This window comes from Sorex fumeus, unplaced genomic scaffold (genome assembly GCF_029834395.1).
Source record: "Sorex fumeus unplaced genomic scaffold, SorFum_2.1 ptg000007l, whole genome shotgun sequence".
Lineage (NCBI taxonomy): Eukaryota > Metazoa > Chordata > Mammalia > Eulipotyphla > Soricidae > Sorex > Sorex fumeus.
In genome coordinates, this window is record NW_026606064.1 from 2,451,266 (window position 1) to 2,467,927 (window position 16,662).

Here is a 16,662-nt window from a genome sequence, read left to right on the forward strand (position 1 = left end):
CTGAGCATCATGTCTTCTCTTCTAAATCACTTTCCTGCTGTATGATCCTAATGCTGCATTTATGCTTACCTCTACTATAATTTATTTGTGATTTCCTTTTCCTGATACCACATACATTAAACTTGGTACAATGAAGAAAAATAAATTTGATATGATTTAAATGAATTAAAATTCATTAGCTGCATTTAGATTAGGAACAATCATTACTGGTTGGGCTCTGTTAATATTCATCTAATATTAAACATATAAGTAGCCTAATTGGCACAAAGTTACCTCACATGTAAGTGGGAAAGGTAACTAATCAACTTATGCAGCTGATGAGGGGACTAAATGAATACATACAAATATATGCAAGACAAAAAATAACTATCTTGCCAGGTAGTAGAAATTGTTACACTTAAAAGTTTATTTGGGTGACAGATTCATTCTGCACATACGAACTTGGAAAACTCACTAACCCTTCCTGCAGGTCACTATTTCTTGACTAAGAGGTTGAAAAGGTGGTGGAAATGTCATTGATTTCTTTAAAATTTTATGACTTTATATATGGGTGATTCACTAAATTGTGTCGATATATCCCTGTTATAGATGAACAAAGTGCTTATGAGAAGAACAAAGTGCAAATTAGAGTTCTAAGAAAGTAATGCTTGCACTTCACTTCATGTAACTGGTTTTTGATTCTTAGTATGTGTTTTATTTCTCCTTGCTACAGAGAAGTTTTCTGTGATACTCAAATGAAATTCATGGAGAATAAATCAGAGGTGACGGAATTCATCCTGCTAGGACTCACTGATGCCCCAGAACTGCAGGTGCCTCTCTTTGTAGTGTTCACCCTCATCTACCTCATCACCCTGATAGGGAACCTGGGGATGGTCATGCTGATCCTGCTGGACTCCCGCCTCCACATCCCCATGTACTTTTTTCTCAGTAACCTCTCCCTGGTGGACTTTTGTTACTCTTCAACAGTCACTCCCAAGGTGATAGCCGGGTTCCTTATTGGGGACAAGGTCATCTCCTACAACGCATGCGCTGCTCAGATGTTCTTTTTTGCCGTCTTTGCCACCGCAGAAAATTTCCTGTTGGCTGCAATGGCCTACGACCGCTATGCAGCGGTGTGTCGGCCCCTACATTACACCACCACAATGACCCCGAGTAAGTGTGTTCATTTGGTCATAGGATGTTATTTTTTTGGCTTTCTGACCGCTGCTGTTCAAGTTGGAGACACATTCTGCCTCTCTTTCTGTGTGTCCAATGTGGTCCATCACTTTTTCTGTGATATCCCAGCTGTCATGAGTCTTACTTGTTCTGAGAAGCACATTGTTGAGCTTGTTCTTCTTCTAATGTCAAGCTTTAACATCTTTTTTGCTGTTATTGTCATATTGATTTCCTACCTGTTCATATTTATCACCATTTTGAAGATACACTCTTCTGAGGGATACCAGAAGGCTTTATCGACCTGTGCTTCTCACCTCATCGCAGTCTTCATATTTTATGGGACTGTCGTTGTCATGTACTTACAGCCCAGTACCAGCCATTCAATGGACGCAGACAAGCCTGCCGCTGTGTTTTATACTATGGTCATTCCTATGCTGAACCCTATAGTTTATAGCCTGAGGAATAAAGAGGTAAAGAATGCATTCAAAAAAGTAGTTGAGAAAGCTAAATATTCTCTAGGTTTAGCCACTTAACAGAATGACAAAGAACCTATAAAAATTTATTATTCATTTATTTATTTATTTTGCTTTCTGGGTCACACCCAGCGATGCACAGGGGTTACTCCTGGCTCTGCACTTAGAAACACCCCTGGTGATGCTCAGGGGACCATATGGGATGCTGGGAATCAAACCAGGGTTGGCCACGTGCAAGGCAAATGCCCTATCAGCTGTGCTATTGCTCCAGCCCCTATTTTATTCTTCTTGTCCCAACTTTATTCAACAACTTAAATATTTAAAATGCCACATGGCATATTAAATGCAATCTTTTGTTTGATAATATTATGAGCTATTTGGGGAACAACTCCAAGTATCCAACAACCAGAAAAAGTACTTAAGAGAATTTATTTAATGACAACCGGGGCCGTTGAGATAGAATAGCCAGGAGGGAACTGGCCTTGCAAGCCACCAACTCTGATTCAGCCCCCAGCATCCTATATGGTCTCCTGAGCATCACTAAGAGTGATTCCTGAGTGCAGTCAGGAGAAACCCCTGAGAATCACTAGGTGTGGCCCAAACACAAACCAGAAAAAAAGACAATTGTTTTTAGCATATTAGATCAGATATACATAATTTATTCTTAATAAATTTATATTTGTCTTTGATAAATTATTTGCTTAGAGAAAACATATTTACATAATAATTTCCAAAGACAAAAATTTGGTAAATAGCCATATTAATATAAAATTGAAAATAATGAGTCATTTTTCTTCTTAGCATTATGACTGCCAAAGAACTTATTTGTAAAGGTAGAAACAAAGAATCTCTACTTGTAGATGACATTATCATTTATACATAAAGTCATAAGCAATCTACTAAAAAGTATTAGAATTAATAAGGTTAAGCAAATTTTTAGGAGGCAATATCAACAAATAGGTTGTATTTCTCTACTGTAGTAAGCTGGAACTTTGTATGCCTGAAATCAACTATGGATTACTTTGTTAATCATGGTGCCTTAATAAAAATATTTTTAAAATCTAAAAGTAAATAAATTTTATTTGAAAATGCATCAAACTAATAAAATATAATAAATAATGTAACAAAATATTTGGATTTCCTATTCACTTAAAATTGTTATTATTGTAAAGAAATCAAATGAAAGATAAGGAAGGAAAGACATTTCATGTTGATAGATTATTTTTGTGAAGTAAGCAACAATCCATAATTCACCTTCTGATTCAAAGCCCTCTCTATCAAAACTACAGTTATATCCTTATAGAAATTGATCAGCTAATTCTAAACTGTATGGACCTAAATAATTGGACATTAAAATGTATCTGAGGGGACAAATAAAAAAAATAATAAAAAAATAAAATGTATCTGAATATCCAAAAATATTTTTTCAAGGTAAACAAATCTTCGATATTCTCACTTTCCATTTTCAAAACTTATTACTACAAAAATCCTGTGATCGCAACAGTAGTAAACTGGCACGAGAAAAATTAGACAGATCAATGGAATAAAATTGGGACTCTGAAGTCTTCTATGCAGAGTCAAAATATTATTTTTCAATTAGGGTATCAAAAATGTTAAGAGTGCATAATAATCTCATAAAAATATAATACCCAACTGCAAAAACAATTGAAATTACTCTGCATCTTAAAAAGTATATAATAATTACCAAAATTAATTCTAAATATGAGACTTAAAATTATGAAAGCACTGAGAAAATAATGGTGGGATGTAACTCAGGAAAATCATACTGTGATTTTTATTAACTCCAAAGTAGCTCTGACTATCCACCCATAGTCTCTTAAGAGTTGCATCATCCACACAGGTGATGCTAAAATGAGAGTGTGAAACCCAGGAGCCACAAAAAACTAGCAGTCAGCACCCAGGTGAATGGAACAGGTCAGGGACTTTTAGAACATAACACTGGTCATCAACACAGTTTTATGTGTAGGACAATGGCATTTACATGTGTGCAGAGAGTACCTGCTAGCTCTGCCTCCTGATGTCCTTCCCAAATACAGCTGCAACTAGCTGGTCCAAAGAGAGATTTCAAAATCTGGTTAGCAAAGGTCTCACTCCTGTGGGATGGTAGATACTGTTTTACATCCTTAAGAAAAGATAAAAACTGAGCTCACAGACACTTCTACTCAGTCCTCGGACATGGGGGAATCTCTATGATCCACGTGGATCCACTCAGGGTCTCAGATGGGTAATCATGTTTGTGTAAAAAAAAAAAAATGTGGTTTGGATCTATTCTCCAGCAGCATGCAGGAGAGCATGTGCACCAAGTTCCCAAAGAGGAAGTGGCTACCAATCTCCAAATCCTTCCTCCGATCACAGTTTCAGGGAGTGAGAGAGGATGAACTGGTTAACAAATTCCTAAATCATCTCTTTAAGCAACTGCACAACTCAGATAACTTTCCCCACATTTGTTGTGTGATTCACTTTGCTCGTTGTTCACCTCTCACAAGTCATTGGAAATGTGTTTTTCCTGTTGTATAACTTTCCTGCCTTAAACTTGGCAGTCTTTTCTGGAATCATGAGTCTAGTGAAAAACACCATGGACTGAGCCTGCTGTCACACTAGCGTGTAGGTTCTGGGTTAGGAAACTGTGATTTTAGTGCATAATCCAGCTGAAAGCTCAGTTGGCCAAAGCACTTTGGCAGATAAATTTTAAAAAAATACTCTCTTCTTTATACCCCAGGCACATAGTGTATCTCCTATATCAAAAGATTTCATCTTCACTATGATACCAGGGCTGGAGTGATAGCACAGCGGTAGGGTAGCCTTACAAGCTGCCAACCCGGCTGAGCCGGGTTCGATTCCTCCGCCCCTCTCAGAGAGCCTGGCAAGCTACTGAGAGTATTTCGCCCGCATGGCAAAGCCTGGCAAGCTATCCATGATGTATTCGATATGCCAAACACAGTAACAAGTCTCACAATGGAGGCGTTACTGGGCTCGCTAGAGAAAATCGATGAACAATGGGAGGACAGTGCTAACAGTGGACAGTGCTAATGATGCCCAGAATTTCCAGTTTCACCTGACTCACTATTTTGACTTCTGTGGGTATGGTTGGCACTCACTGTGGGTGGCACAATCTGTGCATTTTGCCCTGTGCTTTTCTTTCCCCTGTGTTCTCTCTCGCTAGATGTCACTTTTGTGTATCCAGTTCTGTAAACCATTACCTAAAAGCTAGGTAATGCTCAGAGCTGGTGATTATTTTGTTCTGTGGCACCTTATTTTGTGCCATGGTGTGTTTTGTCTTCTTTTATGTCAAGAAAAGTCATGGTGCTTTATGTCATAACATAGCACAGGAACAGGAAAAAGAGGTTCCTTAGAAGCCACTGTACCCAAAAGCATAAAGGTTGTTTAGGGCTAAGACATTGGTAGGAAGAGAAGCAAGTGCTGGGCTTTGCTCCCTCCTCCAATCTTTTCTTTCCAACGCGGTTCCTTCAGGTTGCCAGAGGCTCTATTCCCATCCTTTACTCCCTTCTTTCTTGTGGGGAGAAAGGTACCTAGGATACTTTTCCTGAAGACCTCAGGGAGTCAGAATGGACATTTCATCCCTTCCTCTGGTCAATCTCAGCACTGCTCCCAGATTCTTCTATTGTCTCTGTACTGAATAAAAGGCCCTGCCCGCATCATGTGTGTTTGACAAGAGATCAAATGCAACTAAAAGAAATAAGTGAGAGCAGGACACGTTAGATGCCACGAGGAAGGATCCAGGGCAAGAGAACCTGGCTGTAACCCACATCGCAGCACAGTTGCTCTGATCTTCTTAAGTCATCACCATTTTTCACTACCTGTGGCACCTGTCACTGCAAAACTGGTTTAGTTTCCTATGTGGATCCTGGAATTTTGTGTGCAAAATTAGCATGCAAAGCTCCCAATGTTTTCGGAGTCATAATTGTTTATTTAATAGCTAGGCAGATCCACAAAGGTAATTTTGGATTCCCCACGTTTCATGCTGGTTCCTTGAGGGCTCCTTGCTGGCTCCTCTGTATGCAGTCCTTGGTCCACATCAGTCTCTCCTAGTTCTGTTGAAGAGATGAGCCACACAATAAGCAATGGCAAAGCAGGAATAAGAAAAATCAGCTAGGCCTCAGGTTCACTTCCTGGAACTGAAACAGTTTTGGTTTCCTATAAACGAAACAACGCAAAACCAGCCAATCAAGACCCCACCTGGAAAGTTCCTGGGCCCAGCAAGTGGGCTCAATCAATTACCATGTGCCATATCAGCAATGACTAGTGCCAGAAATTGTCTTTTGTTAACCACAAAGAATGAGTAGCTTATGTAACCATATGCTATATCATGCCCTCTGAAACTAGATTCGGGGTCCCTGTCCTCAGGCCACTGTGTCAGTGGGGTCTTGGACCCTATTCTCGAACTAGCAATAAAATCCTTTGCTTTTGCATCACAGAGTGGTCTCTTACTTCTATCTTGAGCCCGGTTTAACACTGTCTCCCAAGTCTAGCATTGTCCTCCTGGTCTGATTCTGATTCTAATGCTCTGTAGTCTGTCCCTGATCTGCTTCTCAAGGCCCATAGTCTAGTAGTAGATCTTTGTCACTTCAACTTTCCTTTGTTTTCAAGTTATGTGGTGTGTGGGTAAAAACTGATGTTTTCCTGCCCAGACAAAGATGAGGAGTCATAAAAGAAATTGCCCAGTCTTTGTACTCCTTTCAAGTGTTAGTCTTCATAGCTCTTAGTCATTTGTGCTGTCCATCTGTCTAGTTATGCCTCATGAAGGTGAGATATAAATTGACCAGTTGTCTTTACTAGATTGCCTGGAATTCTACCATCACAGCAATCATTTTCTCCCTCTTTCGGATGGATCTTCTCAGATTCCAAGATCCCCAGAGTCCCATGAAAACACTAGAGGTTGATAATCCTCCATCTGTGCACCACCACACTCCCTGTTAATATAAAAGTGACCCAGTACACTATTCTTGTAAAGTCTGTAGTCCCCTGAGGAACTGGTTGCATGTTGTACATTTGATTTGGAAACCCCAGCTTAGCATAATAGCTCCAGAATTCTTGAGTCAATGATCATACCTGGCACATTTTTACAGTGTCTTCATCATTTTCAAAGCATTTCTGTGTACGAAGTCTCATTTTCTCCTCATGACAAAGGAGCATGAACTATTCTCTCAATTTTTCAATGAAGAAATTGAGTCCTAGTAGGCTTAGTTCTCTCACCTCATGAGTATCCAAGACTCTCTTAAGACTGTGACTGTATAAAATAACCCAGATGTGAAAAGAGGTCTGTGATTTGTTTGTCATAGATTCCATCTAGGGGGTTGATAAACTGGAATAGTTACCCCCACCCCCGTGGATATTCTGTTTGTTTTTCTATAGGTGGATTGTTCTCAGAAATGTTCTAGAGCTAGAATGATAGCACAGCGGGTAGGGCGTTTGCCTTGCACGTGGCCAACCCTGGGTTTGATTCCCAGCACCCCATATGGTCCCCCAACCACCACCAGAAGTAATTCCTGAGTGCTTGAGCCAAGAGTAACCCCTGTGCATCGCTGGGTGTGACCCCCAAAAGCAAAAGTAAACAAACAAACAAACAAATAAATACCTAAATGTTCTAAACAACCTAATGTGATTCTCTGTTTGAGTAAAGACTACCTAAATGTCAAGGACTTGTTACTGGTTTAAGACATTTCTCTTTTTATACCCATTTTCTTAAAAAGGAAGTAAGAGGTGATCAGGTTAGAGGTCAAAGGTAGTAAAACAGGGAGCAGATTAAAGGAAGAGACCCATGAAAAGTGGGAGCTATGTTGAGAGTAAGCTTGAGTAAGACACCACAGAAAAGAGAAATGCAACACCACCTCTTCGGTTCATTCACATCACAGTATCCCATAAAGACTTGGGTCATGGGCTTTAGTTAAATGCCAAAAACAGAATGATTGTGGAGGTCAGCTGGGCAGGACATCTATGCTTTGCTTCTCCACACAAGAGGTACATGTTCTCTTTCTTGGGGAAATGACACCACGTCCACCTGAGGGCTTTCATTCCATCCATGCTGATCTTTACGTAATTTTACAGATTTGAAATAAAAGGCCATAGAAGAACTCTTTTGTGCAGATGGGACTAGTTTTATCTCAGTTATGTCAGTAGTGACATGATCATGAACACCTTTTCATGCTAAATACTAAATTTGACTCTAAATACTAAATTTTCAGTTACATATATTAGATTAAAAATCAGTGAGAATAAAGAAATGACAACAAAATAGGTCAATAGATTGGTGTGTTTGTCCACGAATACAAGCAAGTTTATCACAGACAGTTAAATTTGTTTCTCATCTAAAGAGAAATAGAGAACATAGGGGCTGGTTCCTCTGGGACATCTAAGTCTCTAACAGTTCCTGAAGTAAATCCCAGAAATCCTGTTGTATCTGACACAATTTTACAAGGAAAACCATGTGTGAGACCTCTCGGTGAAATGTGACTAGGAAAGAGTAAGAGAGAAAGAGACAGAGACAATACAGAGAGAGAGACAGAGAGAGAAGAAAAAGACCAGCCATAGAGGAAGGCTCGGGGGGGGGGACGAGGAGTGATGGAAGGGAAACTGGGGACACTGGTACTGGGAAACCTATACTAATGGAGGGATGGATGTTAGAACACTATGTGACTGAAACCTAATCATGAACAGCTTTGTAAGGGTCTATCTTAGTGGTTCAATTTTTTAAAAATCTATTTTAAAAAGTTAGAGAACATCGTAAAAAGGTGACTGATTTATATACAGTCAGACCTATCCCAGGCAGAGGGAATTATAGTGTGTCTGTAACTCTTCACAAGCAAACCACCTCAAGATAAAGATTATGCTGAATGCAGATTAAAAAAATAATCCTTCTAAAGATGAAAATTCAAATGAAAATAAATCCATGGACTTATACCATAGATCTGAGAAGTGTTGAAGGGAGATGGAACAAGAAGGAGAAAAAGGGATGAAACAGACTGAGGTATTTTGTGATCATAAAGCTATTTGAATATGTATATTTGGAGAGGTATGAAATTATATCTGCAAAACATATGCAATCTTATAAACCTTTAGCGCAATAAAAATAAATAACTGGAAAAAATAAAATAAAATGATAACCCTTCTTGAGTTATTTCATAGAAGTGACTTAATTTTCTTTTCACATTCTACCAAATATATAGAAATGTTCAAGTTATAACTATCTCACAGATAAAGAAACTGGCAGAGGGTAAGTAACAATTCCAAAGATACTACTTTAGCAGTGCCCAAGAGAGAACTTCTCCAATAGAATTAGTACTCTTTCTTGGCAGATTCATGACTCAAAATTCAGTAATTTGCTTAAAACAAAGTCATTTGTATTCCATGCCCATTTTAGTGATAAGTGTAACACTTTTAAAATAAGTAGAGATACATAATCTTTGAGCTCAAGTAGGATGTTATGAATGTTTTTATAAAACAGAGAAGTTGTAGCTCTAGTGATAAACTAAAACCCTGACTAGAAAGCTCAGTGGTAACTTATTAAACACAGTACTGTGTCCTGAAAGAAGTGGGCAAAAACATATGACAAATGCTACTCTGATTATGCATTGATTTTTATGCCTTTTACTTTCTGCTGATCCATCATTGAATGGGAAGTGAATTAGGATAGTTGAACTATTAACTCCAGAATGGTGTCATAAAGTTATCTAAAATTAGATTCTTACTCAAATGTATTTGCCCAGCATTCTCACTATCATTAAATTAGAAAAGCTGAGGGCTGCATCTGTGCTCTAGAACTGGACTACTTAGACTTTTCTATTTGCAATCTCTTTCACCTGAGAAAAATTTTACATGACCTCACATTTATATATATGAATCATAAAGAAATATATTTTAAAATGTTTTTTAAGTTTCATTGCCCTGGGCTGGAGTGATAGCACAGCAGGTAAGGTGTTTGCCTTGCACACGGTCAACATGTTCAAGCCGGGTTTGATTCCTCTGCCCCTCTCGGAGAGCCTGGCAAGCTACCGGGAGTATCTCACCCACACAGCAAAGCCTGGCAAGCTCCCCGTGACATAGTCAATATGCCAAAAACAGTAACAATAAGTCTCACAATTTGTTGTGAGATGTTACTGGTGCCCTCTCAAGCAAATCAATGAACAATGGGAGGACAGTGCAAGTTTTATTGCCCTATGTCATGTTGCAACCCAACCCATGGTTGGGATATATATCACAATCACAATCACAACCATCCTGTTATTCATCGATTGCCTCGAGCAGGCCCCAGTAACGTCTCCTTCATCCTAGCCCTGAGATTTTTTTTTTAAAAAGTGCCATATTAAAGGCTCTTTCAGAGTTAGGAAAATGAGACCCTTCATTTTTACTGGTATTTGGTATATTGGGTACGTCACGGGGAGTTTGCCAGACTCTGCCGTGTGGGCTGGTTACATTCGGTAGCCTGAGAGTTTGTCCAAAGTAGGAATGAGATGATAAGATGTCGCGCAGCCGCGAATGTGGCCGCGCACTTCCGGGAGCTAAGTGTGATAATCTCTGGATCCTGGCCGTTGTTGGGGTTACACGGCAGTTGGTGGATGTAGCTGTCAAGCTACTGGCAGGTCCAGTCCCAAACCATGCAGGCTTGGAGATCTCAGCCCCGGGTCCCACACACCTGGGTTCCTCTGCCAGTTCTTTTATGCATGAGGCTCATCCAAGTGTGTGGAGAGTGGTCCCAGCATGGCCTTGGCTGGGGCCCGTAGGTATTCAGCTGTTGGGCCCTGGTGAGGACAGTCAGGTACAGGGTAGGAGACTCTGACTTGTTCTCTCCCGGGAGCTTGGTGTGATAATCTCTGGATATGTATATATCACTGTATCACTGTCAAACTGTTGTTCATTGATTTTCTTGAGCAGGTACCAGTAACATCTCCATTAGTTCCAACCCTGAGATTTTAGCAAGTGCCCCATTGGAGGTTCCTTCAAGGTCGGGGAATAAGACCCATCATTGTTACTGGGTTTTGGCATATCTAACACGCCACGGGGAGCTTGCCAGACTCTGCCATGCAGGCAGGATACACTCCAAGAGTGAGAACTAGACAATAAGAGGTCGCGCAGCCACATTCACTTCTGGTACCTGGGTTTTATAGTTCCTGGGTCTTGACAGTTGATGGGACAACACGGCACCAGGGGCAGTTGGTGGGTGTAACACCTAGCTACTGGAAGATGGGGAATCTGGGTGAAGGAGGCCCAGTCCCAATTCGAGCAGGCTTGGAGATCTCAGCCCCACGTCCCGCTTGCCTGGGTTCCTCTGCCGGTTCCTTCATGCATGAGGCTCGTCCAAACGTGTGGAGAGTGGTCTTAAGCATGACTGTGGCTGGTTCTGGAGGTCTTCAGCTGCCAGGGCTCTCTCTCTCTCTACATATATATATATATATATGACTGATATATATATACATATATATGACTGATATATATACATAAATATATCAGTCATATCTACCTTTATTCTTTAATCTACTTCACATTACACATGAAAATTTAGAGAAAATAATGTCTTAATTCTCATTTGCCTAACTGCAAAATATTTATACAAATTCACATTACTGTTGTGACTGTTGAGATATCTTAATCTCAAAGTCACTATAAAACAGTATATACTATATGCTTGTAGTTTCTGTTATCACATATGTTGAGTATCAATAAGGAGAAGAATTCTTCTGTGAGTAGGAAAATAAAATGAAGCTACAAATGGCCAGAAGAAAAATAGAAGGAAAGCAATTATTATGGAATTTCATCCAAAGACATCAATTCAAACTAAAAAGTAAAATAAAAGAAACAAATTAGCAAACAAAACCCAAGGAACTTGAGACAAAAATAGATTTATAGACTGGAGTCAAACCCCCAATCTAGAAATTTTCAACTTCTATCTCTGTGACTTACTGAGTATTAAGAATAGAGAGAGTGGGCATGAGATTGATACAAGAAAATTTCTTATAATGAGTAACAATAACAACAACAACAAAACTTGGGCCAGAGGTAGCCCGAAGTTCCCAGATTCATGGAAAAAAATTAGCAGTGTAGGAAACAATGAAGGTCCTTAGAAACACTGAGTTGTGAGGAAAAGATAAAATAAAGTAAGAGTTTAAACTCATCCACTGATTTGATCCCCAGCACCACAAACGGTCCCCTGAGCACAGTCAGGTGTGATCAATGAGCAAGGATCCAGATGTCAGCTCTGAGCATCATGAATATGACCCAAACTCCACATGATGCGCCCCCCCCACCCCAGAGAAAAAATTTACATTAAATATAATGTGAAAGTAACATTTCTGAACATTTCCTCCTATAGAGGAAGCAGCCCTGAAAATCTGTTCCTCAATAAAACTGATGAATATGTAGGCAGAATTTGTATAAATTTGATCCGAACTTCACAAATAAATTAAAATATGCAACAATGCCTCCAAAGGTAGATTGGAAAGATGGATGAATCCAGTAAGAGTGAGCTCTCTGCTGTCTTACGTGGTCCCCTAGAACCACAAAAGCCTTCAAAAACAAGACTCAGAACTATATCTGTTGAGGAAAACACTCTACAATGATTGACATGAGCAGGATGTTTTCATGCTCATTAGGTACAAGTCTCAGAAAATGAGAGAAACACAGAAGACTTTGAAAAGCTCCACTATACTTCCAAAGAACAGACACGCAAAGGTGCACATATGCAAGAGCATATGCATGCAGAGAGAAGGTCTGGGAAATACCCAATCTTTCATTTTTGGCTGACCTCAAGAATTCACACAAATAGGAAATGAAGATGAAAGCAGATTTCAAGTAATCAGAAGGTGTTTTTGCTCTAACACAAATCTATAAAATTCTTCTCAAGTCAGATAATTTGCGGATTAATATAGTTAAGAAAATCTGTCTAATCACTCAAAGGCCTTTAAGATAAGAGTATAGACACATTAGTGGCCATGTATGTCAGAATATAGAACTAACACAATTAATTCGAAAAAATTTACACACCAAAAATAGTATACCACCACCAAGAAATCATAGATGGGATCTAAGACTTGATTTTTGGAATATGTTCAAGTTTATAATTCCAAGTGTCCAGTTTCAAACAAAAGTTGTCATATAACTCCGCAGAAAGCATCATTAATGCACATTTTTAAAAAGTCACAGACTGGGCTGAGAGGATAGCACAGCGGGAAGGGTGTATGCCTTGCATGCAGCCAATCCAGGTTTGTTTCCCAGCATCCCATATGGTCCCCTGAGCACCGCCAGGAGTAACTCCTGAGTACAGAGCCAGGAGTAACCCCTGTGCATCGCCAGGTGTGATCCAAAAAGCAAAAAAAAAAAGTCATATACTCTCCCTGAGAAAATCCAGATATCAGACTTAATAAAAAAAGTTCTAAATCCAGTAATATAAGTATGGTCAACTAAATAAAGGAAAGTACATAAAAATATTGAAGCATGAAAAAGTTTTACCAAGTATAGAATATCAATAAATGTATAAAATTATTTTTAATAATGGAATTTTTTAGCTAGAAAAACTAAATGAAATGTAGAATTCACCAACCGGTTCTATTACAGATTGAAAATGGGAGAAAAAAAAATCAATGAAGTTTAACATAGGTTACTTGAAAATATCTCAACTGAGGAACAGATATCTGAAGGAAATAAAAAACTAACCTTGATATAAATAGGCTAATACAAAAGTAACAACATACATGTGATGGAAATATTAAAAAGAGAAAAGAATCAGAAAGAATATTTGACGTAATTATAGACAAAACTTCCTCTATTGTTGAAAAGAAATAAATCTATTTCCAAAAAATTTAACAGTGAAATCAAAATACTACAAAATTTATAGTATTTATTATGATATTAATACCTTTATAATTCCTGATTATTAAATTTTAATAGTTATATTTGTTTAATATCAATTAATATATTCTTTATTTACTATTTTCTGGGCTGGAGCGATAGCACAGCAGTAGGGCATTTGCCTTGCTCGCAGCCAACATGGCCGACCCTAGTTCAATTCCTCCGCCCCTCTCGGAGAACCTGGCAAGCTACTGAGAGTATCTCGCCCACACGGCAGAGCCTAGAAGGCACCCGTGATGTATTCGACATGCCAAACACAGTAACAGCAAAATCTCCAATGGAGACGTTACTGGGCCCACTCGAGCAAATCGATGAACAACGGGAGGGCCTTTACCTTTACCTTACTATTTTCTATATTGATATATATATTTTCAGTTAAATGAAATAAGACAGAGAGAGAAAAAGAAATAATGAGTGATCTCACTAATTTGATATGTAGAAAAACAAACAAGGGAATTGACAATTCCCTTGGCCTTTCCAGAGCTGAGAGGGGTGCTAGGTAGGGGGGAGAGAAAGGAAGTGATAGATTGGGGCTACATAGGGACAGAGGCAGGATCTAAGGCACTTTGTCACAGTGAAGATGCAATAACTTTGTTCATCAAAACCATCAAAGTTAACACTTTTAATCATCTTATCTAAACTACAAATAAAGGTAAAAGGTAAAGGCCCTCCCGTTGATCGTCGATTTGCTCGAGCGGGCCCAGTAACGTCTCCTTTGGAGACTTTGTTGTTACTGTGTCTGGCATATCGAATACTCTCGGTAGCTTGCCGGGCTCTCCGAGAGGGGCGGAGGAATCGAACTCGGGTCGGCCATGTTGGCCGCTTGTAAGGCGAACGCCCTACCCACTGTGCTAACTACAAATAAGGGTTATTTAAATAAAAACAAAAGAAATAAAACAAAAAGAGTGATAGTCAATAATTTTTATATCAAAACCATAAACATTAGCACTACTGTAACTATATTACCTAAACTATAATGAAAATATTAATTTATAAATTTTCTCAATTAAAATGATACCCAACTCATTATTTTTAGATAACAATTAATGAAAGTGGAAATTCAACTAGCAAAATTAATTTGCTTAAAGGAACATTTTTTTATTAAAGACAAGAACAAAGAAACATGATAAATACACACACAAGGACTTGAAACAATTTTCATTTGGGTTAATAAAAAAAGATTTCATTCTTATATCTAAAAAGTAAATTTAAATTTTTGAGGCCAAGTATATGATATTTTGAGTTTGTCTACTTTATTTGTATTAAATATAGTTCTAAAATTATAATATACTATTTATGCTTGCCTTGAACTAATATCTCCATCTATAGGTATAACAATTTTATAAATTTTTTGTGAATGATGAATGTGTGTATCTATTTACATATTCAAGTGAGTGTACTTATCATTGTGAAGGTGTACAAATGTATTTATTGCATAAAATATTTTATAAGTTCATGAGTTATTCCTCTTAATTTTTGGGTCCAATTTTTCTTTAAAACATTTGTATTGTAGAAGCAAATAAGTAGAAATTGCCACAAGAAATAGAGAATTTAGAAATGAACAAAGAAATATTTTCCTTAGGTTTAGCCAAAGTTGATGAAACTATTTTAGGTTCAATATACTTAACAAATCCTATAGAAATCTTTGCTTTTTCCAAAGTCTTACAAAGGCACTCTTGACCTCTTTGTTCCTCAGGCTGTAGATCAGTGGATTGAGCATGGGAATGATCATTGTATAGAACACCGACGCCATTTTGTCTGTGGCCATGGAATGACTGGAGCTGGGCTGTAAGTACATGAAGACTGTTGTCCCGTACAACATGGAGACAGCAATGAAATGGGAAGCACAGGTGGAAAAGGCCTTCTGACGACCTTCCGATGAGCGCATCCCAAGAATGGTGAGAAATACCAACAAGTAGGAGATCAAGATTACCAGCACTGAGAAGAGGATATTGAAACCCACCACAAAAAAAATAACCATCTCAATGATGCTTTTGTCTGAGCATGAGAGAGTCAAAAGAGGAGGAGCATCACAGAAAAAGTGGTCAACCACATTAGACCTACAGAAAGAGAGGCTGAAAATGTTCCCAGTGTGGATGGACGCATTCAGGAAGCCACCCAAATAGGAGCACAGGACCAGGCATACACACACGCCTGTCGTCATGGTGGTGGTATAGTGCAGTGGTTTGCACACTGCTGCATGGCGGTCATAGGCCATGACAGCCAAGAGAAAATTTTCTACAGTGATAAAGGCCACAAAGAAGAAAAACTGGGTGGCACAAGCATTATAGGAAATGCTTTTGTCTCCTGTGAGGAATTGTGCCATCACCTTGGGAGTCACAGCAGAGGAATAACCAATATCCACCAGGGAGAGGTTACTGAGGAAGAAGTACATGGGGGTGTGGAGGCGAGAGTCTAACAGAATCAATTCGATCATCCCCAGGTTCCCAACCAGAGTGACAGTGTAGATGAGGAAGAAGATTATGAAGAGCAGGATTTGCAGATTGGGCTCATTGGTCAACCCCACAAGAATGAATTCAGTCACCTCGGTGTTATTCTCCAGGGGATCCATTGAGAAATGTGACTACCCTGTAGAAATCAGAAAATAGAATCTGAATGACAGAGCAAGAGAAGACTGCTAAAATTAATCCACCTGCCTACATTGTGACTTGCCTTAGTACTGCAGTAACATTTTCCCAAGTCTTTTGTTCTAAAGCACGACAGTAACAAAATATAATTTAAAATTATTGATAGATCTTAGCTTCCTAAATTAGAATGAATGTAAATAATTTATCCCAATATCCTAACTCATAAATAAAGAATTAAAGTGAAGAGAAAAAAAGAAAGCTATGAAAGATCATCATATTATTTGCTGACTGGAACTGTTCAGACTACCAATTTAAAGTTTTGAAAATAATTAAAAATATTTATAGCAAACTGAAATAGTTAAGTAACATTAATTTTAAATTGAATTCATTTTAGTTTAGCTGGAGTGGTTTTTGATAGAAAATGGTATGTGAATATTGATAGTCTATATAGTGTATACTGTACAGGTTATGTGGGAAAGAAAAAAGTTTTGTATATGGAAGGAAATCATCTAAAAATATATTTTTCATTTATTATATTACTTATTATATTATCACGTATTCTTCTA

General features: G+C 38.5%; 2 protein-coding genes across 2 annotated transcripts; one reads left to right on the forward strand and one right to left on the reverse strand.

Annotated features, from left to right (window-relative positions):
• The first annotated feature begins 734 nt into the window (after window positions 1-734).
• LOC130041785 (olfactory receptor 5B17-like) lies at window positions 735-1,688 on the forward strand. The gene has a single exon (XM_056134040.1). The coding sequence runs from the start codon at window positions 735-737 to the stop codon at window positions 1,686-1,688; it is 954 nt and encodes a 317-aa protein (XP_055990015.1).
• Window positions 1,689-15,141: 13,453 nt separating this feature from the next.
• LOC130043743 (olfactory receptor 5B12-like) lies at window positions 15,142-16,080 on the reverse strand. Its single transcript, XM_056136162.1, has one exon. It carries the CDS (start codon window positions 16,078-16,080, stop codon window positions 15,142-15,144), a length of 939 nt encoding a protein of 312 aa, XP_055992137.1.
• Window positions 16,081-16,662: the final 582 nt, after the last annotated feature.